General features: G+C 49.4%; 7 protein-coding genes across 7 annotated transcripts; 4 read left to right on the forward strand and 3 right to left on the reverse strand.

The window, feature by feature from the left end:
- Positions 1-93: 93 nt before the first annotated feature.
- Positions 94-1,678, forward strand: A1O9_09605 (hexokinase; the record flags this gene model as incomplete). The annotated part of the gene is made up of 3 exons (XM_013401574.1): positions 94-133; positions 199-755; positions 809-1,678. 3 exons carry the CDS (start codon positions 94-96, stop codon positions 1,676-1,678), a joined length of 1,467 nt encoding a protein of 488 aa, XP_013257028.1.
- Positions 1,679-2,078: 400 nt separating this feature from the next.
- A1O9_09606 (uncharacterized protein) lies at positions 2,079-3,957 on the reverse strand (the record flags this gene model as incomplete). The annotated part of the gene is made up of 3 exons (XM_013401575.1): positions 2,079-2,923; positions 2,972-3,656; positions 3,709-3,957. The coding sequence occupies 3 exons, from the start codon at positions 3,955-3,957 to the stop codon at positions 2,079-2,081; spliced, it is 1,779 nt and encodes a 592-aa protein (XP_013257029.1).
- Positions 3,958-4,706: 749 nt separating this feature from the next.
- On the reverse strand, positions 4,707-6,521 carry A1O9_09607 (uncharacterized protein; the record flags this gene model as incomplete). The annotated part of the gene is made up of 1 exon (XM_013401576.1): positions 4,707-6,521. One exon carries the CDS (start codon positions 6,519-6,521, stop codon positions 4,707-4,709), a length of 1,815 nt encoding a protein of 604 aa, XP_013257030.1.
- Positions 6,522-9,585: 3,064 nt separating this feature from the next.
- A1O9_09608 (uncharacterized protein) lies at positions 9,586-11,113 on the forward strand (the record flags this gene model as incomplete). Its single annotated transcript, XM_013401577.1, has 2 exons — positions 9,586-10,268; positions 10,318-11,113. 2 exons carry the CDS (start codon positions 9,586-9,588, stop codon positions 11,111-11,113), a joined length of 1,479 nt encoding a protein of 492 aa, XP_013257031.1.
- Positions 11,114-14,112: 2,999 nt separating this feature from the next.
- Positions 14,113-14,316, reverse strand: A1O9_09609 (uncharacterized protein; the record flags this gene model as incomplete). The annotated part of the gene is made up of 1 exon (XM_013401578.1): positions 14,113-14,316. A coding segment is annotated over one exon (204 nt), but the record flags the coding sequence as incomplete, so codon positions are not given.
- Positions 14,317-16,845: 2,529 nt separating this feature from the next.
- On the forward strand, positions 16,846-17,685 carry A1O9_09610 (uncharacterized protein; the record flags this gene model as incomplete). The annotated part of the gene is made up of 1 exon (XM_013401579.1): positions 16,846-17,685. One exon carries the CDS (start codon positions 16,846-16,848, stop codon positions 17,683-17,685), a length of 840 nt encoding a protein of 279 aa, XP_013257033.1.
- Positions 17,686-23,462: 5,777 nt separating this feature from the next.
- A1O9_09611 (ATP-dependent RNA helicase dbp9) lies at positions 23,463-25,295 on the forward strand (the record flags this gene model as incomplete). The annotated part of the gene is made up of 1 exon (XM_013401580.1): positions 23,463-25,295. The coding sequence occupies one exon, from the start codon at positions 23,463-23,465 to the stop codon at positions 25,293-25,295; it is 1,833 nt and encodes a 610-aa protein (XP_013257034.1).
- Positions 25,296-26,072: the final 777 nt, after the last annotated feature.

The following is a 26,072-nucleotide window of genomic DNA, read 5'->3' on the forward strand; positions in this document are numbered from 1 at the left end:
CCCAAGAGCCACCTTAGCTATCGGTGGGTTGGACTATTCAACATTTCCTCTGGAACAAGCATCTTGAGCCCGTAGAGAGCATCGTCAGGCAAAATGGTGGGCTTAGGACCAAGACGAAAGCCTTCCCGCAAGGGTCAGTCACTCCTCAATTTCCCTGCATTCTCTCTCTCCGAGAACATGGGACCTGACAATACCAAGGGTCTATGGCCGATGTGCCCAAGAACTTGCTGGAAGAAATTGCCAACCTCGAGAACATCTTCACCGTTGATGCTGCTAAACTCAAGCAGATCACCGACCACTTCGTGAACGAGCTGACGGCTGGCTTGGAGAAAGATGGGCAAAATATCCCCATGAACCCCACCTGGGTCATGAGCTTTCCAGATGGAGATGAGCAGGGAACCTTCCTAGCTTTAGACATGGGTGGTACAAACTTGAGAGTGTGTGAGATCACTTTGACGGAAGAGAAAGGCGAGTTTGATATCATTCAGAGCAAGTATCGTTTGCCGGAAGAACTAAAGACTGGCACGGCCGATGAACTGTGGGAATACATTGCAGATTGCCTGCAACAGTTTATCGAATATCACCACGAGGATGAAGATCTGACAGATCTCCCGCTTGGTTTCACCTTCTCCTATCCTGCTACCCAAGATGCCATTGACCATGGCGTTCTCCAGAGATGGACCAAAGGCTTTGATATCTCTGGCGTTGAAGGGGAAGATGTTGTTCCCCAATTTCAAGCAGCTCTCGAGGCCAGGGTATGTGGTTCTGTTGTGTTGTTGTCTTGCTCATCATGCTGAGAATTACTCAGAAACTCCCAATCAAACTCGCCGCCCTCATCAATGACACAACTGGCACTCTGATTGCGTCCGCATACACCGACCAGTCCATGAAAATTGGCTGCATCTTCGGCACCGGGTGTAACGCTGCGTATATGGAAAACTGCGGCTCGATACCTAAATTGAAGCACTTGAACCTCCCAGATGACACACCCATGGCCATCAATTGCGAATATGGAGCCTTCGATAACGAGCACAAGGTCCTCCCCATCACCAAATATGACACCATCATCGACGAGGACTCACCACGACCCGGCCAACAAGCATTCGAGAAAATGATCGCAGGGCTCTACCTCGGCGAGATTTTCCGGCTCGTAGTCGTCGACCTACACGAGAACAAGAACATCCTGTTCGAGGGCCAGAATATCTCGAAACTCAAGAAACCCTACACATTAGATGCATCTTTCCTGTCCTTCATCGAAGAAGACCCCTTCGAGAACTTGCAAGAAACACACGACATGCTGGAGGAGAAACTGCAAATCACAGCGACGAAGCCCGAATTGGAACTCATGCGTCGCCTGGCAGAATTGATCGGCACCCGGGCAGCCCGCCTCTCCGCGTGCGGCGTTGCAGCGATCGTCAAGAAGAAGAATATCGAGTCCTGCCATGTCGGCGCAGACGGCAGCGTCTTCAACAAGTACCCTCACTTCAAGCAGCGCGGCGCCCAGGCCCTCCGTGAGATCCTGGATTGGCCTCGCGGCAAGAAAGACCCCGTCACACTTTTGAGTGCCGAGGACGGAAGTGGCGTCGGCGCTGCCCTGATTGCCGCTCTCACTATCAAGCGTATTAAGGAGGGCAATACCGTCGGTGTAAAAGCGCTTGATATTTTGAAGAAATGTTAAGAACTCTTCGATCGAAGCTGTCTGGGAAGGCTGATAGGATAGGAAGCATATATTGTCAAGCCAAGTAGCGGATCTGTTGTGGTCAAGCTCATTGCCACGACCTGTCGGCTGCGAAACGCACAAATGTCTGGATCGCATCTTGCTAGGCGGGTGATCTAGTAGAGTATGGGCGAGCACGAGTGTGTTCAAGCTGATGGCACGCCCAATTGTTCCAGAGTATCTGTCTGTGTTGGTCCAACTACTCCGCCTGGCTGGATCCAAAATCAAGAATCGGAAGCTTCACAAATCACAAATCTTCATTCTGCGTCCTTTCTCTCGTGTACTTACCCGAGAGACAGAAAAGCTGTCCCTTCCCTGCCATCCCCATTCTAGTCTATGCATCTCTCCACCCCCGCCGACTTTACTCCCTAATCTCCCACAGCCGAATTTTCCCCTGCTCGTTCGCGACCGCGAGGTAGCCACCGTCGGGGGACAAGGCGAGCGAGGAGATGCGGCCGAGTGGCGTCTTGTCGGTGGGCCAGTTGCGGTACAGTGTCGCGGTGGGCAGATGCACCAGCCGCAGCGCGTTCTTCTTCCACCGCGACGCCATCACGAGCATCTGCCCATCGGGCGAGAACTCCAGGTGTGAAGTTGGTGTTGTCAGCTGATCGAAGGAGCGGAGTGGTTCGGGCCGGTGGTCAGTTACAGTGGTGGCGCCAGGTAGGAGTTTCTCAGTCTCGATCCAGCTGCGCCGGTCGTAGAGGTTGACGACACCGCTGCTCGAGCCGAGGGCGACCCAACGGCTGCCGCCGAGGAAGGAAACATCGTGGGTGCCGATTTCGCCGCCCAAGGCGATGATGGTCGTGCCGACGGCGCCGTCGTCTATCCACCGCCGAACCACTCTCCGCTGCGTGATATCGTATTCGCTGACCTCGCCGTTCTTCCCAACCGCTGCAAACCCGTTGCCGTCGCGCCACCATGCAAAGTCCGCGACGCCGCCGCGTGAATCCACCCGACATGAGCACTGCCATTGCATAGTTGCGGTAGAGAGCACGTTGATCGCGCCGCCGCCCTTTTTCGCTGATGAGATAAGTCCCATCCATCGCCCACAGGGCGACAGTTTGAACTGTTCCATCGTTCGCTGAGAGTGTCGGGTTGTGCCGTACATGGCGCGCGTGACCTTTTGGATCTGTCCTGTCGAGAGTGACCAGGTGTGGAAGTAGCGTCGGCGGGAAGAGAAGAAGATCCGTGTCTGGTCGTTGCGGTCTTCTTCATTGTTGCTGTTTTGGTGGGATGAGGTATCGGCCGTCGGACGGCAGAATTCTGCGGTGTGGATCGGCGTGCCTTTGATGTGAAGTGAGCTGAGAATCGGATTCGGGTTTGGCGGATGCGGCGATATATGGTACAGGGTGATGGTTGAGCTTGGTCCGGAGGAAAGAAGTAGAGGGTAGCATGGGTGGAATTGGAGACTGTCAATCGAGGATGGGCCGGCCGCAGCGACATCCTTGGTGCGTTGAATGTCGAGGACTTCAGGTCTAAGCTTTCGCTTTCCCTTTGAGGCTCCCGGGCTTACACCCGCTCGAGTCAGCGAGCCGGCAGTGCGAAGCAGGTCCGCGAGTGGTTTCGCAGAAAGCAAACCCTCGCCATCCTCGTCAGCCAATGAGACGTCAGAGTCCGAGTCGTCGTTCTGCTCTTCCGCATCTTGCGACAATCGCCTCCGCTTTCTCGCGTACGTGACCCATTCTGGTGTGGGGTGAAGTCTTTCATATTGCCTCCGTAAGCGTTCAATATACTCTCTTCCACTGACTATATCATCGTCTCCGGTATCACGTAATTTGCGTAAGCGAGTGTTTGAAGCAAGAGAAACTGTGATGCGGTCGTCGTCGCTGTCATACCATGCTTGCTTCCGTTCAACGTTTATTTGCGAGGGCGCAGTCTGTTCGAGTTCTCGCTTCACAGCTGCAGGCAAGGCACCTGTGCCGCTGTCGAGGAAGAAGAGCTGTGACAACTGTTAGAAATGGAATGCGTTAATTGGAAGGCTGGACACATACATCCTCGTCGGGTACATCGCTCAGCCCTCCGTCTCCATCCTCAACTTCTGAGTCTTCACTTGCATCGTCCTTGAGGTGAACCAAGGATCTGTCATGTGTAACGTCTTGTCTCTTCAACGATTCAAGAAATCCTGCATCGTCCCCAAACAGTGCCTTCTCAAGCCGCAGCTCAACCTCGTCTTTCTCAAGATTGTCCGTGACTTTGCTCTTCTTTTCTGACTGCTTCTTTATGCGCGTAGGTGCCTGCATAGTGTCTGAACCTGCGGCTGCGGTTCAAAGGATGATTGTTCGGTGCGGAGCAAGACCGCTCTTTGGTTCAATTGTGAGGACGAAATTAATTTTCTGCTTGAAATGCGGAGAATTTTGCATTCGAGTTCCCACTTACAGTAGGTGAATCTCCAAATGTCCCTGACCGGGTTTTCGATTAAAGGTGCTGCCGCTATAAGCATCAGTCTTGGCGAATTCAAGGATGACGGACAATACAGGGTTTAACCAGCACGATAGCTACAATAACAGGCAAACAAAGGTCCTGTTTACCACAGGCATCATGGAATTCTTTGATTGTAGTCTTCCACGCTCCCACAATGCGACCCAACGCCAGATTGCATCTAACCGACTACTTCTGATATGAATTCGAATTCACCCTTTCAGCGGCTTGTCAATTGGTCTCTGTGACGCCACGGATTGCCTGACGGACTATCCTCTGAGATCACCAGGCCCGCACATTGTGTGTCATGTCATTAATGACCGCCAATGAGTCCATTTGGGGACATCTAGTTGTTCTTGGATTCTGGACTGCCAAAATAGACCACCCCTTACAAAGATGGTCGAACATAACCCAGCGACATCAAAGTGGGCCCCATGGATCAACGCTTCCTCATTCGCAGTGCGTGCATATGGCGACCATGTGTGTGGTGGGGGCGGCAATCACCGGAGGGCGGTGAGATGACGGGAAACAGTCTCAATAATTGGAGACTTTATCGAGGGTCTCATCTCCTTCAAACTGGCCTTCTTAACGGATGTGCCTCCGTGTTGAGAACATAGTCGTCGAGACTGATCAACTCGGGTTCGCTGTAAATGAGGTAGAAGTACTTCAGAGTCTCTGCAAACCAGAAGCTTTCCATGCGGTCTTGCTTTGGCGGTAGTCCCTTGTCTAATCCGTCGCCCTCCATGCTAGTGCCCGTGATATCAAGGACAGCTGCATTCCCGTATTCGGTTTCCGTGATAGCTTGTATAGCATTGAACATGTCCCACGCAGCCTCCAGATACGAACGATCTCCGGTGACTCGATACATGATAAAGACACTTTCAATTGCTTCGGGGCGTAAGATATACCGCCGGTCATCGATTTCTGCAAAGCCTTTTGGGAGTTTCTTTTCAGAGATGATCTCGGCAGCATTTCTGCTGGCTTGTTCAGGACCGTGTCGGTCGATCACCGCAGCTTCCCATCGGTCTTCATCCCATTGGCACTTGCCCTGGGTAGGACAAGGCACAAAATGTGCAATCTCAGGCATAACACCCCGAGGACCGTTCTCATATGCCCAGATACAGCCCGTGGTAATCTTGCGTCCTAACTCTACGTGGTCCTCGCTGGAGAAGAGACGCCCACCTAAGGCTAGCATTCCACCGGTGAAACATGTCAAATGCTGGTTCCTTGGCTGCAATGAGACCACACCATTCTCATCCACCTTCACATCCCCAGCCATAAGAATGTCCGCATGTTCAGGGGTCATTGGTTTGAATAGTATATGTTTCGTAATCGCAGCAATAGAACCATTGTACAGTTTCTGGTACACGGGGGATAAACCACCCAGTAATGCGAATTCCTTGGGAAAGTACTCGTAGAGCGAGTCAGACATCCCTCCTAGTGTAAAGGTGCCGTCGGCAGTCAAGTCTTTGTCTTTAGGATTGACTACTACAGGCCAAAGTCCAGGCAATTTTGTCCGGTCTTGTTGTTCATCAAATAAATCTGTAATTCGTGTGATAGCGTCATACCACCTCATATCGCCAGTCAATTGACTCAGACGCGTGAACTCGAGTGTCAATGAGCCAAGTTCGGAAACCAGCATCCACGGTGGAGTTTCTTGTCGGAGGCGGGAGTCGGTGGCCTGCTTCCACTGCCAGCGCGTAATGGGGAAGTGGTTCGGAGTATCAAATGCAACGAGGAGCATCTCACCGACTTCGATAGCTTTGTCTAACAGGATGCGCTCTCCACTGAGATCGTATGCTGCGAGAAAACCACCCAGGTAGCGAATTGTAGTCTCGAAAATATTCACCACTTCGTCTGTGGACTTTGAGAAATCAATCTGTCGAGCCGACTCAACCGCTTCATGGAATTCATACTTCATATCCATAATCCACAACGTATCTAGTGCATCGACCATAGTGGCAGCCCAACCCCCAAATGTATCACGTCCCCTGCCGGATATGGGAGATAGTTCATCGTGCATCCAGGCACGGGATCGGTAGGAGGACCAGCATTTTTGAAAGGCGGCTTTGATCTTCTCGCGACGGGCCAAACGGACAGTCTCTTCGGCGGCCGACTCTTGGGAGAACCGATATTGGACGTTGGGAAGCTGCTTTGGCTGGCCTTTGGGGAGGGAAGCGAGTTGTTTCAGGGGATAATGGACTGGGCGATCCGCCCAGCTGAAGTGGCCGTCATTAGTCTTGGGAGGCGACTTATAAGAAGGTAGGTCGAAAGGTCGATCGAGTGAAGACGTACGAGCGTGGAGAAGTAGAAGAAACAGCACGGACACGAAGGCTACGAATATGAAGAACCAGCGGCGTGGGAGCGCTCTGAGCGCGTTAATCATTGCGATGAAAATCGGGACGGGAATGATGCTGGAAGACCATGAGAAGACACAGTTGTACCTTGTTGTCCATACAAAAATAGTGGTGACTGATATTGAAGGCGCAGTCAAAAGGATCCAAGACTCGCTCTCAAACTGGGGCCGCAACCGTCGACCGGGTCGTGGCTTCCCCAACGCGCTAAGACGCGCCGAGGCTCGGCACTGGCCGGCGCTAGTAGGACTAACCGCAGCTTCCCTATACAACCAATCACTCGACGGAGGGGTCTGATCATTTTCCTTGGAACAATCCATCGGCAGACCTAAAAATGATTATCAATTTGTAGTGCCCCAACATTCCCAGGGCTTATCATTAGCATCTTACGCCTAGCATTTTAAAAGTATTTCCAGCACTTGAGGCCCAAACCACGTATTATAAAGCTAGCGCTGGCCGCGCAACGCACGAGCCTTCGACCTCCGCTGGGATGGGCATCGAATACAACGAGCACACCTCCACCGCGACCAAAGTCTATGGGTACGACTCCCGTCACGTCACGACTGTACTCTTATGTACGTGCAGCTTGCCAGGCTTATTTGTGGGCCAGAAACTACTGGTCGAACAAGTCACACCGGACCTACGAGTTTGAAAAAAATTAATCGATCCTGTACAAGGACCGTACTCACTTCGGTCGTATTCTGTTCTACTACTCGTATGCCCAAGCTCCTCATCAGTCTCTGCGCATGGAGTAGCAAAGATCCAAGTATTTTCAACCTATGTATCAGACTAACTTTAAATTAGCATCACATGCCCGTATCACGCTACCTTTGAGAGTGACATTTACGGACATAATGCACCGTGTATATTGCTGTCGTGAGTGAATGGTCGAGGTAGCCTCGGAACTGGGTACAAAACGGGAAGTGGTGCTATCTCCTACAGGACGTGTAGTACCTGGGGCGATGAGCGGGAACCTACCGAGGATCTGGGACGGCGTCGCAGGCGCAAATGTGACGGTGAGTGATGTCGTCGCCGTCGGCAACGTCCGGGGATTCCCTGGCACGTAGGCAATCTTAAGTCTCATACGGGGAAATAACGAAGTGGAATCTGGGCTAAGCAAATCCAGTGTTTCCGGGTCAAGACGTCGTTCGGTGACAAACGTGAAACGTCCAGTACAATTAACACTGAGCACGCAGTTGGAATATCATGCTATTACCCAGCCAAACCTGACCGCCCACAGTATCCATTTCGGGACATACTTATGGACTGCAAATCAGGCGCGGCTCAACTTCGGCTCAGCCTCGCTCCGGGCGCACCACCACAGCTGACTTAGCTCCCTAAGCTGCTCAGTCTATGTCCTCTTTGTCCGTCCTTCCACCTGTTCCTAGACACACTGAGATGAGTCTCTTTTGGGTCCTCCTAGTTTTTGGTCAAGTCTACACGGGCAGCCTATTTTAACGAAATGAGGGTCTCTTTTTGGGAACGCCAATGGGGCCCAGAACTGGGACCTCGCGTGAGTTGACCTAACTTTCGCCCGCAATGTTTCTCTTCGTCCAGTCTCTCTTTCTCTCTCCTCGTCTTACAGTCGTTCCCGAAACTGCGCTCGCCCTTGCTGACACATTGCAACTTTGTCTCACGGAAAGTTAAATGTTAGCCGATTATGCTATCAGTAACAGTCTATCTTCTAATGTGAGCATGACCAAGCGACAGATCCGTGTCATAGTATTCCCAATACCTTGCGAATAACACTATACTCAGAGGCGAACCTTGACTCTCCAAAGTCCATTTCCGTTTCCAGACCCCGAGCATCCCGCGATTTGACCTGTGATTGTACAGTTCCGAGCCTGGCTTAGCGAGCCTTCACGCATGCCCTGAGCACAACCTTGAGTCTGAACGGGGTCCCCACAGCTTAGCCCCAGGTTTCAGGCAGGACCCGTCCAAAAATCTGCCTTGTCATTCGAATATTCCCCTCGATTCCCGCTTCCCGCTCCCTCAAAATCCGCGTCAGACTTATATCCATAGTTAACCACTTATGATTTAAGCGCACACAAGCAACTTAGCGCTAGCTGCTTGCTTTAAGTTGACAACAAACGGCAGCACCGCTATAGGATGATACCAAATATCGACGACGATACCTCTTCACTCGTGGTGTTACAGGACACTCGATGGCAAGGCAGAATCCTGCATTGTGACGGCAGCACAGCCGGGGTTGCCAAGCGTGAGGCCATCCTCGGGCAAACCTCTGGGCGGACAGGTTGCAGCGGTCGCCTTGCATTTATCTGCCAGTCACCCAGGCTGGTAGTCACCAGGCTTGACACCGGTCAGCTCCTCACACGTCCAGTAAAGGAGTTTTGGCCTACATAGATTGGACCCTTCACTAATCAGAAGTACCCATTGATTATCTGCCTCGAGCTCACGTGCGACTCAACAAGGCCGTGCCGCTTCGAAAGACATTCACCTTTTACTTACCCCGCCGCGGGGACCAACTTAACTACCGCTACCTAACACATTTTACTGATATTAATCTCAACTTTGATTTTGAGGAATTCTATGACCTCATTTTGCCCTGTCTCGTATCGGTTGTGTCGCTGAAGTTTTGCGTACTTACCAGCATCCCTTTTTCAAACTTGGGTCTTGTGGATTGTCTTCTACAAAATCCAGTTCTGATAGGGGACACTTTTTTTCAACTGACTTTCCTCGCAATACTCAAGCCTTGACCAAGGTCGGCGTGTGGCTGCTGTAATCCATTTCGTGCTTCGGCACACATCCTATGAAACTGCTTCTGGAAAAGACTGTGGCAGACACTGTAGCAGCAACACATTCGTCCACTCAGAGGAAGCACGAAAACCTGAAAACATCTGAACAAATAAACTCAAAGCGAGCATAGTCAACTGTTGACATAGTCACTTTGTCTTGAGTGGCTGTGTACTGCGTACTTCGACCTGGTGGAGGCTATGGTCTACCCCACCTGATGTCCTGCCTCGTTCAAGTCCTCATAACCTTACCAAAGCTCCTCAGTATTGTTCATTTTCAATTGTAAATGCAAGCAGTGGTCCCTCTTTCTTGCAGTTACAAAGCAGTTACGGCCATTTAAGGATGTCTTTCGGCATCTCTCTCAGCGACGTTATCACTCTCTCAGAGTTAGCGAAAGGGACATACGATGGGTGGAGAAATGCCCCTGATAAATATCGCAGTATTGTCGGCGACCTTTATATGCTTCAAACTACTTTGGACAAGCTGAATACTGTAGCTAGAGCACCCAATTCACCTCTTAGAGAAGATCATAGCGGCATGCGCCAGTGGAAGAAGTTGTCGAGTGGATGCAAGTCTCTCCTCGCTGAGTTAGATGAAATTCAGAAGAAATACTCGACGCTTAAGACGGACGACCACAAACAAACCTGGAAGCGAATCAAGTTTGGCAGTAGCAATCTGGATTCCCTTCGCCAGCAACTCGTGATCAAGACAGCAGGCCTGAATGCATATCTCTCCGCGCTTGAATTAAATTCACTTGGCCGCATCGAGCACGAAATCTTCCCACAGATGCTCAGCAGATTGGACCATTTGGCTGCACGAAGAAGAAAATGGAACGAGTCTTCCTCTTCCCTTACAACATATAATGACGATGATAAAGTAGTCTGGAAGAAATTTCGGAGGGATCTTTACAGCGCGGGCTTTAGGAGCGCAGATATCGAGAAGTTCGCCCCCAAGCTCAAGACCTTCCTTGGGCAACTTCAAAGTACTGAACCTCTAGACGGAGTTCCACGAGAAGACTCATCAAGGTTAGCCTCTTTCCCGCGACGAGCATTTTGAAAGCTAAATACGTTTCAGTCCTACATCAAAGCGATCGTCTATCGTAGATTCCGAGGCTCCCCAAAAAGGCCCCTCTACAGATATATGGATCCAGCTCGTCAATGAGAATCAAGACATGGAAAAGACCCGCTCAAATGGGAAAAAAGGAAAAGAGAGCAAAACAAGGCAATATTCTTTGCCAAATAACTTCCCAGTCAAGCATACTCCAGGACATGATAGTCAACAAAAGCACCACTCTACTACAGAGCATATGCAGAATTCTATGGGGAACATGAGATTTTCGAATGGGCAGCCTCCAATCATCAGCAAGCAAACAATTTCTGCTGGGAATGAGGATTGCTATAACTTATACTCAGCATCAGGTCAAGGTAGAGTCGAGACGATTAGAGCACTCTTGGCGAATGGAGCTGATATCAATATTTCTCGAAATGATGGCGCAACCCCATTACACGAGGCGGCATTCAATGGCCACTTCAAGACTGTCGAACTACTCCTTACGAAAGGAGCTAATATCACAGCTACAGATGAAGAAGGGTGGACAGCACTGCATTATGCGTCTTATGGAGGCCACGCTAAAGTTGTCAGACTTCTCTTAGCGAACGGTGCCGAGTTTGCAGTTACAGAAGAAGAAGGGTGGACACCTTTACATTGTGCTTCACACCAAGGCCATGTCAAGGTTGCTATACTACTCATTGAGAAGGGAGCCAAAGTGACAGCTACAGATAAGTCCATGCTGACGCCGCTATTAAGAGCGACGTACAGAGAGCACTTCAAATTGGCCGGATTACTCAGGAAGGAAGTGGCGAAACTCTGAGTCTTCCCACCCCCCAGTCCATTGCTCCGCATAACAATTTGATATCGATCCGATCACGAGCACACCACTATTTTATCAGCGCTGTGCTGGTCCCCCAATTTTAGCTTTATATCACCATAAATACATGACCTCGATGGTCATTATGTTAGCTACACATATGTTGAAATGTACACTACTTTCCTCCACATCAGAGAGGCTCCAGGAGGTTGATCCAAATGCCGCACAAGAGGATTGGATCGCTAGATAAGAGTTGGCTGGTCATAACGAGGAAGGAGAAGGATTTGGAAAAAACAAGTTGCACCAGTCCTCGGTGGTGTCCTCAAACTCCACAAAACAAAGTTATCTTTCAAAGCTATATGCGGCTCTATGCCTCCGAACCCTCTCTCAAGAAAGTTGTGGGTTTCAGTCTCTTTACAAACGAAACAGAAGATTTGATAGCGGAATCAAGATTTGGGCTGCGCCTATTTCAATACTCAGACTCGAACTGGTACGAGACCGATCAATATGAGTGCTCTGGCCTTCTCTAGGAGAAGGTACGGAATCCATATATCTTTCTATCTGGTAGAATGAATGTGATGCAAGTATGGAAACTCCGGCATGCTTGCTATTCATCTGAGACAGGATACAGCAGGCAACAGATCTCCCCAGTGGCAAACGGCGAGGCTCTACGAGTCCGCTACAAAGCTGCGGTTAAGGTGTTGCGAACTAGTCCTAATCTAGGAGTATCTCCCGTCGACACAAACTCGTCCCAATCGAGTTTCAGTACAACATTCACCATAATCTCCAGTATTCGTCTCAAGTGCTTCTCTCCAGGACTCTAGGATACATGTTTAGTGTCTACTCGAGGAATGTCACGGTGCCCTCTTTGACAGTGTGTACAAGGAAAAAGCCTATCTTCTAGAAAACTAGAATGACTGGTGGTGCTATCACCACCGTGTTGGCGATCCTCCTGAGGATCTAGTGATCGCTGCCTCAAGAACGTCGATCAAACAGCCTTCAAACGAGCGCCCCTGAGAGACCTGCGTGGCAAGATTCAAGAGAGGCCTTCTATGGCCACTGCATTTGTATATAAACGATCAGGCACGACCTGAGACTAGGCACATACGGACCAATTCACGATTCTGCTCAAGCGCTGTTTGTTCAACACAACGTCTCATTTTAGTAGGTTCTGTACAGTGCACACCCTTACCATGTCTACTTCTTCGTCATTCCCTAAATATTTTCTTTCATTGACCTTGCATGTAATTTCATCAAAGTACCATTCTCAGCAAGTTTTTAGCAATATTGTCGATAATGCTCGGTGGAATATTGTGCTGCTAACCTCTAGTCATAAGGCTGCACGGCCATGCCGGCTTCGGGACTATCCCCATTTCTCAAACTATACTTGTTGTCCAAAACGATCAATTTGAGGTGCTATGAAAGATTGGAAGGACTTCGAATCTATCAAGATATATACACATATCGCGAGCAGACGGTAAATGAGCGTGATCTTTGTATAATGCAGCAAGAGAGCATTCCATGAGTTTTCGGCGAATGTGATGACGTGGAGCGAGGGGAATCACCTGTTTTTATCCTGGGATCCACACGTGCTATTTGCCCCTCTGAAGCGACGAGGCTTTAGGAAGCTGAGGCGAGGCTGTAGATCCCTGTCGTTAAAGAATTCAAAGCACTAGCCCTAATTGGACATACTATTAGGGTTGTCACGTTCAGCGGTTACAATGGTAGGATTGCTCATGTATTTAGTGAATTAGCTCACACCAAAAGATTTGAAAGATACTCTGGAGGAAACAGCGCCCGGGAAATGGGCTTTGATAGCAACAATAACCGAAAAGGAGCCCAGAACTTGGCCCTCCGATCATGTGAAACACCCAGAATTGAAACCGGGGAGCCAAGTGGTGGATTCCTCATAGACTCTGGGCCGTGCTCACGCTCCTCAGTCCAGTCCTCAGGGCTCGCCAAGCCAGGCTCAGGATGATACAGCCACCCAGCGGGTGTCATAATTCGTGGGACACCCGATATTTAGCCGAAATATAATGTGCTTTTTGACCCTCTACCGACTACCAATCCTGCCCTTTTATGCGCTTTCCACCAATTTTTACTAGTAAATCACATCGCCTAGACATATCTCGTATTCTCTTGCGGATCTCCTCCATAGTAATATTCCGCTAGATCTCCTGCGCTAGCTCTACAAGCTCCTCATAGGTCATTTGATTGACGCCCGGTATCTGGCGTAGTCTCTGCTTCAGTATATTCCAGGCTGCCTCTACAGGGCTTAAATCTGGTGAGTATAGCGGGCGCCAATGACACTGAATACCGTGGCGCTGTCGTAATTGAGTTGCAAGGCCTTGAGTGCGAGTGCCGTGAGAGCTATCACCGTCCTCCTCAAGGAAAAAAGGGTGATGAAATTACGCCTATAATTACTCGATCGCGGCAATATATTCTAGTAGAATATGCTTTGTATAGTAGGCTTCGGTCATTAAGTTACCTTTTGGCTGTGAAATTACTGGTTCAGGATAAAGTAGCTGCCATTTATTCATATCTTTCCTATATTGCTCTAGTCGAACTTAATACTCCTTAGATGACTCAGTTGTAGGGCGGCGACGCGGTTTTTGAGGTCGAGGAGGCCTTTACTCCTTTAAATACCTCTTTAGCTCCTAAGTCTACTCTATCGTAGCCTTCTCCGCCTTAGTATCCTGCTAAAATATAAGCTTCTCGCTCTTTTAGTGCTAATTAGCGTATCCTACGCCGTGTAGAATAAATGAGGCTCCTTTAGGAGCTCTAGCAGCGATATTATCGTTATCATATCGTGTACCGAGCTCTCGTAGGATCATTGGATTAGGATTAAGGCTTGGATTATAGTAAAATTCGTCGGTAAAGAGGATCTATTCCTAGAAGTCTTCGATGCTCTTTTCGTAGTGATTTTCGCCGTATCTAACACGGAGTGCTTTATTCTATGGACTTAATTCATCCTTATAATAGGTAGCCTTATAAATTCTACCTTGTTTTAAGTGCTCCTTAAGTTTCCGTTGAAACTGACGTACAGAGAGTGATATATTATGAATCTTGAGTTGCGCCGTAATAGGCTGTAATCGTACCTCTTGCGGCGCCCGGAGTACGCCTTGAATATTACTTTGAGCGACTCTTAAAGGTCTCCCTAGGCGCGTAGAGAGCTGGCGAGTATGCCTATAGGCTTTGGTGCCTAGTTAACGTCGTTATTGTAGCCAACGCGCAGCTATAGATTTAGGTATATTTTATACCTTTGTAACGTGACGTAAACTCTTGTCCCTAGTTTGAGCATTATAGGCATCAAAAAAGCGCGTTTTTTTAATTGTATCGGATTCTCTATACTCTAAAGTAGTAGGCGGAGTCCCTCGACGGTAATTTGCTCGCGTCTGTGGAGCCATGATGAGGGTTGGTAGAATACCTGGTGTTTAGGAGTGACTAACATAATTTCGGCTAAATATCGGTGTCCCACGAATTATGACACCCGCTGGGTGACAGCCACACCTCTGAGTTGCTTAGTCATTGCTTAATTAAACGGCGAGTTGCTCAAGTCTGAAAACGGAAATGGAGTTTGCATAGGTCAGTTTTCGCCATAGTATATATGGCTATTCTAGGATCACGAATCAACTTACACAGATCAGGCGACTCCAGCTATCGATACTGGAGACTTCTCTCGTACCGGGCCCACGTAGCTAGCCCTGCGGAGAGTCCGAGGGAAGTACCGTAGGGGATGCGCGATGAATTAGTGGCTACTATTTGAAAATACGAGTATCCTGGAAAGGTGGTCGTGGTTTTTTATTGTTGTCGTAGTGGTAGTGCTCAAAGTGGTGCTTGTCGTTGTGATATCAGGTATCGAAGTAGTGGACGTCGATGAAGAAGCTTGCTGTATTGTATCTGTAGTGCTCGCTGTCGAAGTAGACCCAGACGTCCTTGGTCACTAGGTAAGAGCTGTCGTTGGTTTCGTGAATGCCGCTGTCGTGCTCGATAACTGCTGGTATGCGAGAAATAAGAACCGTGTGAGACTGTTTTGTCGTGTTCGACGATAGTCGGCCTCGTAATTCTCACCGTGCTCGGTAACGTGCTGAAGAATCTGGTGCTGGCACTGCCTGAAGCAGTGGGAGAGCAAAGGTACATGCTTTTTCCTATATTATCATTTTTGGGTATTCAGTAGTCGTTCTCTATCTCCCGGGAGCCTTTTGGCGCACATTTTGACAGAACACGAATAACAAGCTCGCTGCAGTTGATAGGCGAGATTAGTACCACCAATTTGAAGCCAATATATATCAAGAAATTAGAATGGAGGTCGCGCAGAGACACCGAGAAAGGGGCTCTGTGATCCAATTCGAGCTAAGATCAGCTTCAAACCTGGTAAAGATCTCAACTCCAAGGGTCAATAACGATAGGTAGGAGAAGGGAGACCAACGCCTTTGGGTGTCACAGTCCAGACAGCTCAACTTGACTTGTGTGATCGATGTGCGGATTACTCCGTTATCGATATTGTGAGTGAGAGTGAGATATTTTTAACTGTGAAAAGAATTAGTCTATATGATATGTAACTCAATGTGGAGTCTGAGTTATCGTCCTTGGTCCTTTGGAATATCTGTATCACTCGGCCTGATGATGACTTCTCGCGCAAAGGGGAGAGCCAAGCCGAGCGCCCTTAACTTAGTGACCTCTGCGGCCTATATATTCCACACATTCTTGCGCTCTTGACTATGATCACATTGTCACTAGCCCTTTCCCTCTCCCAAGCTTCAAGAAGACAATAACCATGACCACCACATTTTCTAGGTATGATACATTCCGTTCATGTGCAGTCCACTAAATGCTAGATCCTGAAGACAGTAATACCAGTCAGAGCAGAAGAAATTGACTCGTTCGTAAGCACAAGACCGGATAAGAAAAGTTGCCCAGTTTTGGTACTTCAAACCGTGGCCAGGTCTTGGTGTGATGACTGAGCTGTCGGTGTATGTAGCCTCGTATCAATGAAGAATTCGGCTCTCGCTTCTTCTTGGTGCAAGGCAGGGATACCTCCTATCACTTTGCATTATTGCTTTACGAGAAATAGGCCTGAAGCTTCTCAGCGATCGCAGAGTGCTAAGTTCAGGCCAATGGCCCCTTGGCCCCTGGCCACTGGGTACATTTAAAGTCAAGTGAATCCCGTACAAGCAACTACGGCTGCCGTGTTTCAGGGGTCTAGGCTATTTGAGTCGTGTTCAGCCGCTTTGAGCCAGCGGACTTGGAAACTTAGCCTTCGACAACCAACCCATGGACCCAACCACAGCTTTATAGTGGCCAATCTGCTCGAGGTGTCTCATTCTTGAAAAGCGTGTGACGCATGGCTATACGCAGCATGCTTCGTTGTTCTCTTAGCCTTTGCACTTAATTGACTAGTAAACTTTCATACTCGCGCGCCTCAAGACGTACGTTATAATCCACTTGAGGAGGCAGGCGTCACGAGGTAGTAGGATCCGTCTTCTCGTGGTTCCATCCTCGCTATTGGTGGGTGGGCAGAGTGCTCGATAGAATCGACGAGCAAGGGGAAGAAAGCACTGATTTGCGCTTTCTCTATATAGGCTGAATATCAGTTCACACACCTGCTCAGGCTGCTCATGCCCTCCTTTCCATTGTCCAACAAGTCTGCATTGGATACCAATTGCATGAGCAACTATTGATTTACTTCAATCTTCTCGTCCTTCGTTTAGGTTTTATTGCTCCTTCTCACAAAAATGGCCACCGCCTCTAGCCTTACGGCAACAGTTTCAGTCAACGAAGATGCCGCTTGGATTACGGAGCGTTCATGCGGGCAAAAGTGCGTCTGGATCGACAGCGGACATATCGGAGCACCATACCCAGATATTGTCATGCACCTCAATTGCGGATCTCCTTACCTCAACGCATGCTTTTGCCGATCTGATTTTGGGACGTCTGCCACAACATTTCTTAGCAGCTGCGTTTCCAGTCGCTGCGAGAGCGATGGGATAAACGACTATGGTACCGAGCTCTTTAGTGCACTATCTATATATTCAAACTATTGCAGCACCGCCGCAGGCGTTGTTTTTGCAGCCCCTTCAGTCGATGTAACATCTGCTAGCGCTATATCTACCACTGAGAACTCAATATCTGCATCTGCGGGGACGACCACAGCTTCTACACCGTCAAATACTTCGTCTGAGGGCGCTTCCGCCAGTCAGCCATCGAATTCTGGAGTACCAGCTCAAAACATTGACCCAAGCTCTTCCACAGAGTCCGCCTCCAGTGGTTTGAGCAATCCGGCTAAGATAGGTCTTGCTGTTGGACTGAGCGTCGGCATCCTCGCCATCATTCTTGGAGTCGGAGCCTTCATTTGGCGCAAACGCCACAACCGTGCTCGACAGAGTAGCCATTATCAAGCACAACCTGCAGTCTCTGACCTCAACCATAACGCTTCGCAATACCCTCCACCAGTTGAGAACAAATTCAATCCAGGATGCATGTCCTCAACCCATACATCTGAGCTAGGAGGCTATCAACGCCCAAGACATGAGTTAGGTGCTTCTCAAGGTCAGCGGTCTGAGTTGAGTAGCTAAATCATGAATGGTTGTCTGTGCCGAACAGTGGTTCTGTAAACATGGGCAATTCCAAACGGACGAAGAGTCCAAAGACAGTTTAGACTCACGACGACGGAGGTCTAGACCTCCTGTAACTTGTTCAAGGACTTTTGTCTACCTTGGAAATGGAAGGTGCTCGATTTCAGGAATGGCCGATCGTGTTTCAAGGTCCCGCTTGCTTCTGAACTGTCAGCGCAACGCCACCTCGTACCTAACAGGCAACACCTCTCCGGTACTCAACGTTCGATCTTGAGGGCGGTTACAACCTCAAAGGTCGTCCACAAAAATGCCTCGGGAAGTATTCCATCTTCAGCTAGAAACTGTACAAAGATATTCAGGCTGATGCCTAGATTATCCCGTTCTCGTGGCCTGTTTAACCAGGATCTAGGAAACCTACCTAGGATGGCGAACTTTGCTCTCGGGTCGAAGCTCAATTTGCGCCATCATCCCGATACCTAGTTCCACAGAATTGCATGGCTGAGAACCAGAGCCACAAGGAAACTTGCGGATTAAATCTTGCCTTCGTATAGAAACATCCATTACATCCACAAGGTTGAGGAATCTGCCTCGTTCTGAAGCCTTGCAAAGAAAAGTGGGTGGAGCACTCCCTAAGAGGAAAGTGCAACTAGCCACACAATCGGCAGCGAATCAACGCCATCATATGCACACTACTGCAGTTAGTTCCTCAGCCCCGGGATACCAAGATATCAAGGTAGCCTTGGAAGACACAAGCTTTCCGAAGAGCAAGCTTGCGCAAACGCCTGCCACAAGCTTCGTTTCTCTCCGCTTGGGATACCTCATGTGAAGTTCTAGGATGATTATACCTTCAGCCTACGGCTCAAGGTTACCCCTGTCTCCTGTAACACTTCAAGAGCTGGAAAGTGGCCAATAAAATCAATGTTTCTTCCAAAAATATTTTGTTCAACGAATTCGCTGACCGGTGAACCATGACCCCTTCAAGCTGTACAACTCAACCAAGGTAGTGAGGTCTTTCACAAGACCTTATTGGTGCACGCATACCATCCTGTGACACTATCCGCCTGGGCATCAGACCCCTATTCATGAGAGAAACCCAACATTCGCAACGATCGCAAACTAACCTCGCTGGGACAAGGACCCCAAGCAGTCTTTGATTCAGCACCAGGGCTAGGCTCCAACGGCAAGACAGCAGTTTAGGTAACAAGCACCCAATCAAATGGACTTTGAGTGGCTGCGAGTATGTTATGTGAGATCCCGCTGGAAGGCCGTCTGCTGCAAGACGTAGAAAGGGGCCGAAATATTTGTATAATGGAACTGAAACTGTGCCAATCATGAACAGGAACCTGTCAAAAATCTTCGGCGCCTTTTACGACTACACGAGAGGCTCCATCTCAATTTTGAAATGCTGTTGAAGGGAGAGGAAAAGTCAATTTTGCTGGCAGGGTTAATACAACCAGGCAACGATGGCTTTTCAGCTTCTGCATCAGGAATACAGGGTCCAAAAACAAGGGAACACGGGGCTTTGTGCGCGGAAAAGGCAGTAGAAGCAGCAGCTGAAATAAGTGCAGTACATTTGCGTTCTAAGTATAACATCTCTTGGGACGAGACATACTTGCTCCGGAGCACCCACAGCTCTTCTTCTGTCTCCCCAATTTAGAGAAAGCGAAAGCAAGCACTGAGTCAGAGCACTGTCAAAATGCATCAAGTCATTGTATTCTTTCTTGCTTTGGTGTTAACCGAGGCGTCTGCCTCAAAGCACAAGAACCCGGTAGCCTTGCCAAATGCTCTTCTACCCCGTCAGGCGTGTGCGGCCACTCAGGTTACGTGCGGATTTGATTGTCTTTGACGCCGGGAGTGACTGCTGCTTTGGTAGTTCCACTCACATCGAATATTGCAATCCTGGGACGTTCTGCTGGGGCACTGCCAACGCCTGCTGTCATCCCGGAGATGTGGCTTGTGGCAATAGCTGCATGCCACCAGGCTCCGCGTGCTGCACCAACGATGGGAAATACTGCGACGCAGGAGACTACTGTTTTGCTGATTCGAGTGGATTTCAGGGCTGTTGTGCAGAGGGTCAGACTTGCAGCGGGTCAAGTACGACCTACGTTGCTGGCGAAACAATTACAGGACCTTCTGACACCGCTACCGCTGCTGCAACAAGTCCATCTGCTGCTTCAGTCACAACTTCACCGACGACTGCACCCACCGTGACAATGCCAACGACGACTGCACCCACCGCGACAATGCCAACGACGACTGCATACATGGTGCCGACGTCTAGTGCTTTGATTCCGAACACATTCACTGGGCTCGCTGTCCAGACCGCCGCCCCCCTTAAGGTGGAGGTGCCCGCAGTCCTCGCAATCATGGCCGGCCACATGCTTCTTTAAAGAAATCAACGAGACCGGGTTGCGGATGGTTCTGCATGCATTGGCTGGAATTTACCCTGAGGCGTAAGTGGGGCTCGGTGTCGTATGGAGGACCGTGATACTGTGAGGGCATGAGTTTATGGAGGGATCATTGATGGTACGGTCTCTGTCATTTCGCATTCTTTTTCGAGCCTCGGGTCTATCAAAATCTCTCAGGATCTTGGACATGAAATCAACAAATTTCAGGGTCGTTCTAGAGTGTAGCATCTCAGGAGTCCTAATCCTGTCTTCGAGTTTACACTGAGCATTGATCACGTCGTAATTTCAACAACACTGGACGGAATGGAGAAAGTATCTCAGCCTTCCCTGCTCAATGTTTTAAGAGCCCCAGGCCACGCGTGTTCACTATCCTCAAAGCCCCATTTCTTATATGGAGCTTGGGCCGACAAAGTAGACCCTGAGTTCTAATTTACATATAAATCTTCAAAAATGAACACTCAATACTAGTCCAACCTTCGAATTATAAATCCGGACGAGAATGGCAGCAATTACCCTCCACTGAGAGAGAACAAATACACCCCATCACTAGATCGACCACTCCCCTCGAGATTCCCTCCTCCGATAGATTACAAAATTGGTACATTAGATACACCCAGCAGCTGTTATCCGGTAAGGCCCCCGGTCTCCCTCCTCACTGCTTCAAGGCTCCTCACTTTAGGATCTTGATTTAATTATGGCAGCAGGGTTCTCCGGGGCAGCTGTCGCGCATCCGCTCCCGCCCGCTCGACCTCTGAGCATAAGTGTCGAGTCTGGTCTCGCACCCGGTGTCGTGGCTGGCATATCTTGGAGATGCAGACCTTGTCTGCCAGTTATGCTGACTTGGCTCCAAGCCCAGATTCGACGTCCGGATGTGGAGCGTATCGCCAAAGCCATGACCGTAGCCGTGAGTTTCCTCCCTAGAACACCTAGTCACCAGCCGAGGATTATCCCAGTCGTCGTCAGCAAGCCATGGTTCATGCTGATCACGCCTCAGATAGTATCCATCTGGTACATCGTTGTCAAGCTTGATTTTAGAGCGTTCGGATGTGCTGCTCCTTCCCCTGGGAATTCGGCCCTGATCATTTCTCAAATAGGGTGCTTCTGTGGTCTCCTTATCAAGGTGGATGCCAAGTAATTCCCGTGTTTTCCTCCTCGACTGGGGAGTCTCCTTTTCAGGTTCGGAGAATGCAGCCCCCAATTCTGCCAATTCCTGGCGTGTATGAAAGCACTTAGCTGGGCGCGCCCGCGCTGACGCATTTATCCCTGGCTGGTTGTTGTCGTCATATGAGTGCGTCTCAGAGGAAGCATCGGGTAAATGTTTCTTCTTGGAAGCCTGATGACAGCAGCAAGCCTCGATATTTTCATGCCTGCCACTTGACCCAGGGTTCCTGCAGTATCGTGTCCCATCATAGGACATATTCTCTCGATTGTCTGGGGATACGGCCCGCTCTGGAGGGGTTTCTCTGATTGCCGGAGCAGGAGTCTGAGGTGGTGACAGAGGGACGGAACAGTGACTCTTCTTCTTACTCTCATCCTCATCATCACTGATATAAGGCACAGTCCATTCTTTCCATAGATCGAGAAGGAGGCTTCGGGATTCTGTGAGAATGGAAGTAGGTCTTTGGGGTTCTGTTGTGGCAGCACGGAGAGACGGAGTCAAACAACTCTTGATTCGGCCCCATTGGGAGAGTAGAGAAGGAGCGCCATTCGACTGGGGGCCATTCCTGCTTTTGTTGACGTCCTTCCTCTGTGTCCTTGATGAAGGGGCTTCTTTCACCTGCAGCTCTTCAAGCTTAAGCAGTTAATCGCCCGCATTAATGAACACAACTAAGGCGCTCTCCCCTTTCATATGTTGCCGCAAGGCATTCTTTTCGAGGTCATTGGGATGTCCTCTGCTTAATTCCGGGCTGACCATAAGTAAAATCAGTCGGCATACAGCGCAGACAAGCGAGGATAAAACTAGAACTCATCCTTGTAGTCTAGTGAGGGATAATACCGTCAATAGAAGATTTGCTGTGAACCTGAAATATGCAACTTCTCCCACAAAGCGATTAATTTTGGGGGGTTTTTTTTGGGGAGCGGCCAGCCAAACTTCTGCATCAATGTTGAATCGTGGAAAGGGCCGTCCTTGCGTTGGGGTAGGAGGTCGTCAATACCGTCAAATGTCTGAAGAGACAAGACATTTACTTCCTTCACAAGTGTCTTTGCTTTGTCGAAATCAGAAAAGGACCCTCCTCCAGTCGTTGTGCAAGCATGTCAATCACCGTCGAGCATAAATTGACATGGCTGGCGACATAATCTATCTGGTCCTTGGCCGATGAGGGAGCAGAGCCGAACTCATACAGCTTTTGGGCGAGATGAAGGCCCACAGTTGAGGTGCGATAGACCGACGTAACTAATGCCATAATAGTCTTTGTAGAGAGATTTGATATGTGACACTGCGGCTTGTTCCAAGCACTTTGAAAAGTGTATTTCAATTCAAAATACAAGGAGGCTCGAAAGTCTCGATAGGCCCGCTTTTATATTTGAAAGGATGTCCTCTTGATATTGCCGAAGCGAGGCTTTGGCTCCTGAAGGCCATGCCTACGTCTGGCTAGGATGATGTCATGCGAGGGAGATTCAGGCCACGGCACCAGAGTTCCAAGCTGCCTCGTGTCACTCAAAGGCAGTTTACGACGTACTGAAGAAGTAATGAAGTAGAAGACTGATTGGAGAGGGGAAAGGGGACGCACGGCACAATATCTGAGGCAGCAACAGAGATTACAGACACCCTTCTGAAAGCTAGGCGGGAGGGATACGCCCAGGGCCATGAGGATGGGTTAGAAATGGCTGTGGGAGTCTGGAACAACAACGGCTCTGTCCATTTTGGGCCTCGAGTGCGTGAACCAGTGTTCTAGACACAATCGGTCCGGATAAGCAACTCCATTCGATCGTGCTTCCGGTCACAGCGCCTCAAAATACCCGTATTCCGGGCTGTGCAGGTAAACAAGAGTTTATGGTGGCAGTGAAGCATGTGACAGCGGCGGCACTGGTCGGCTGCAGAGCCAGGTTGGCAAGGGCAAGGGACGTGCGAGGAAACGATAGTAAACACCCAGCCGCACTAGAGGACACTAAAGTGCACTATGATCCAGAGGAAGTGTTCAATTGGCCTGTGAGCATACTAGCCACCATTAGTCAAAGTCTAGCTTTCTGACTGGGCCTTCATCTGTGCTCCCTTGAAAGCGGTGTGCTTTTATATTCCATATTCTGCCGCGCCAAGAATTTGGCGACGTCAAGAAATTCTCAGATTACAGCCAGGTTCTCTGAGGGCAGGATTTTGACCGCAGATATCACCACTGACCCCAGCAAGACAATTGTGCGGAGGCCACCATGAAGCGCAAATTGGACGAGAACGACGTCCCTGTACCAGAAGCTACAACAAACAGTCAGAATGACAAGTTGTCCTTCGAATCCCTCGGCCTCGATCCTCGCCTCCTACAGGCAATTGCGAAATCCCAGTTCTCAACTCCTACTCCAGTCCAAGCAAAGGCTATTCCCTTAGCTCTCGAAGGGAAAGACATACTGGCTAAATCCAAGACGGGTTCTGGGAAGACTGCCGCTTATGTTCTGCCTACTTTGCAGTCCATCCTTCGACGAAAGGCCTCTGCCCCCAAGAAGAAGATTACAACCACTCTGGTACTTGTACCCACACGAGAGCTGGCAGATCAGGTCTCCAAAGCCTATACTGCATTCGTTGCATTCTGCTCAAAGGAGGTCCAGATCTTAAATCTCACGCAACGAGTTGCCGATGCTGTATTGAATGCCGTGCTACAAGACTCGCCAGATGTGATTGTTTCAACACCTGCACGAGTTAGCCAGTACCTGAACTCTGCCCGACTGACTCTTGATGGTATCAACCATCTTATCATTGATGAGGCAGACATCGTGCTGTCTTATGGATATGAGGAGGATATCAACGCAATAGCGAAGGTCATGCCACGTGGGGTCCAGACATTCCTGATCAGTGCAACTCTGACACCGGAAGTCGATGAGCTCAAAAGTTTGTTCTGCCGTGATGCAGAGATTGTGAAGATTGACGATAAGGAGGAAAGGGGTGAAAGTGTCACGCAATATGTGGTCCGCTGTGGAGAGGACGATAAATTTCTACTCATTTTCATCGTCTTTAAGCTGCACTTGGTCAAGGGCAAATCTCTGATTTTTGTCGATGATGTCGATCGAAGCTATCGCCTGAAACTATATCTGGAACAATTTGGCATCAAGTCATGTGTTCTGAATGCAGAGCTACCGGTCAATTCCAGGCTGCACGCGGTCCAGGAATTCAATAAAGGGTTCTACGACATCCTCATCGCAGCTGATGATCAGGAGGTTCTCGGAGGAATCTTGAAACGAAGGAAGTCCAAGGCTCAACAAGACGAAGATCACCAGATTAGTGATGAGGATGACGAGGACGAGAACGACCAAATGCCTTCTAAGAAGACGAAAGTGGCAAAGAACGAGAAAGATTATGGCGTTTCGCGAGGAATTGACTTCCAGAATGTCGCTTGTGTGATCAACTTCGATCTTCCCCATACCTCAAAATCGTATACACACCGCATCGGGAGAACTGCCAGAGCTGGAAAGGCCGGCATGGCATTATCCTTCGTCATTCCCAAAGATCTATATGGCAAGAATCGGCATACGAGCATCTCATCAGCGAAGCACGACGAGCGAGTTCTGGAGAAAATTATCGCCCGCCAAAAAAAGAAAGGCAACGAAGTCAAACCCTACCACTTTGACATGAGCCAAGTTGACGCCTTCCGATACCGCATGAACGATGCATTGCGAGCAGTCACCAGAGTCGCCGTCCACGAAGCAAGGGCGCGGGAAATAAAACAAGAATTGATCAAGAGCGAAAAACTGCGTAAGCATTTCGAGGACAACCCAGACGATCTCCGACACCTGAGACACGATGGAGAACATGGCGGGATTGTGCGCCATCAGGCTCATCTCAAGCATGTGCCTGACTATCTGATGCCTGCCCAGGGAAGGAAGGGACTTAGTGCGGATGAGGTGGGATTCGTCGGTTTCAGGAAAGTAGATGGCAAGGACAAACGGAAGGACCAGAAGAGACGAGGGAAGACGACGAGGAAGGGCCGTGGCGCAGGTAGACCGAAGGGAAGAGTCGACCCGCTCAAATCGTTCAGTGCAAAGAGGAAGCGTTAGAATCTGTGCTTCAATGGAATTTGATTGGATTTTCGCCATTGCAACTGCCATCATCTGTCGATCTTGATTAGATGAGCATTCGCTCTGCGACCTGTAACGCAATCTTCAGTCGAGTCGAGAGCTCTACTCTGTTCTGGCGTCTAGGAATGGCTCCGCAACTTACTCGGTGAGCCTTCAAGAATTCATTGGACTCTATTCTGCTAGTTGAGTGATCTGTGATTTATGACTACGATCCCAAACGGCTGCCGAGATGTTGCGATCCACCGCCCTTCGTTCCGAAGACCTATGGAAGCCTGGGTACTGGCTTCGCTCTCAGAGCTTAGCCTTCCACTTTGGTCTTTCAAGGTCCTTGGCAATGCTCATCATTTCGTGTATTCCGAAACGTATCACCTGTTGCCCACCACCGTGCCATTGCTTCCATGCTCCGCGACCGTGCGCTATGGCAAATGGGATCGTGGGCGGGAAACCAGCACAATTGATGCGGCAGATCGTCGCGGGTTCATCCTAGTAAACCGTAAGCCATAAACAGAAATATGAGAAGCCAATCGTTCACTTTGAACATACCAAACTGGGACGCCATGTATGGTCGTAGACATATCTATCCATAACGGGCTCCCTTCTGTAGACCAATTGAAGGGCCCACACGTCTATCCAAGTATGTTAGTGTGAATCTGGCGAATAGAAATCAGAGGGCTAATGTCATTCAACCGTGGGGACAGCCTGGCATCGACCAGATCAGACACATTGTGAAAGTGTTGAGAACGGAGATAAATTCGA

The sequence above is a fragment of the Exophiala aquamarina genome, assembly GCF_000709125.1.
Source record: "Exophiala aquamarina CBS 119918 chromosome Unknown aczIA-supercont1.10, whole genome shotgun sequence".
NCBI lineage: Eukaryota > Fungi > Ascomycota > Eurotiomycetes > Chaetothyriales > Herpotrichiellaceae > Exophiala > Exophiala aquamarina.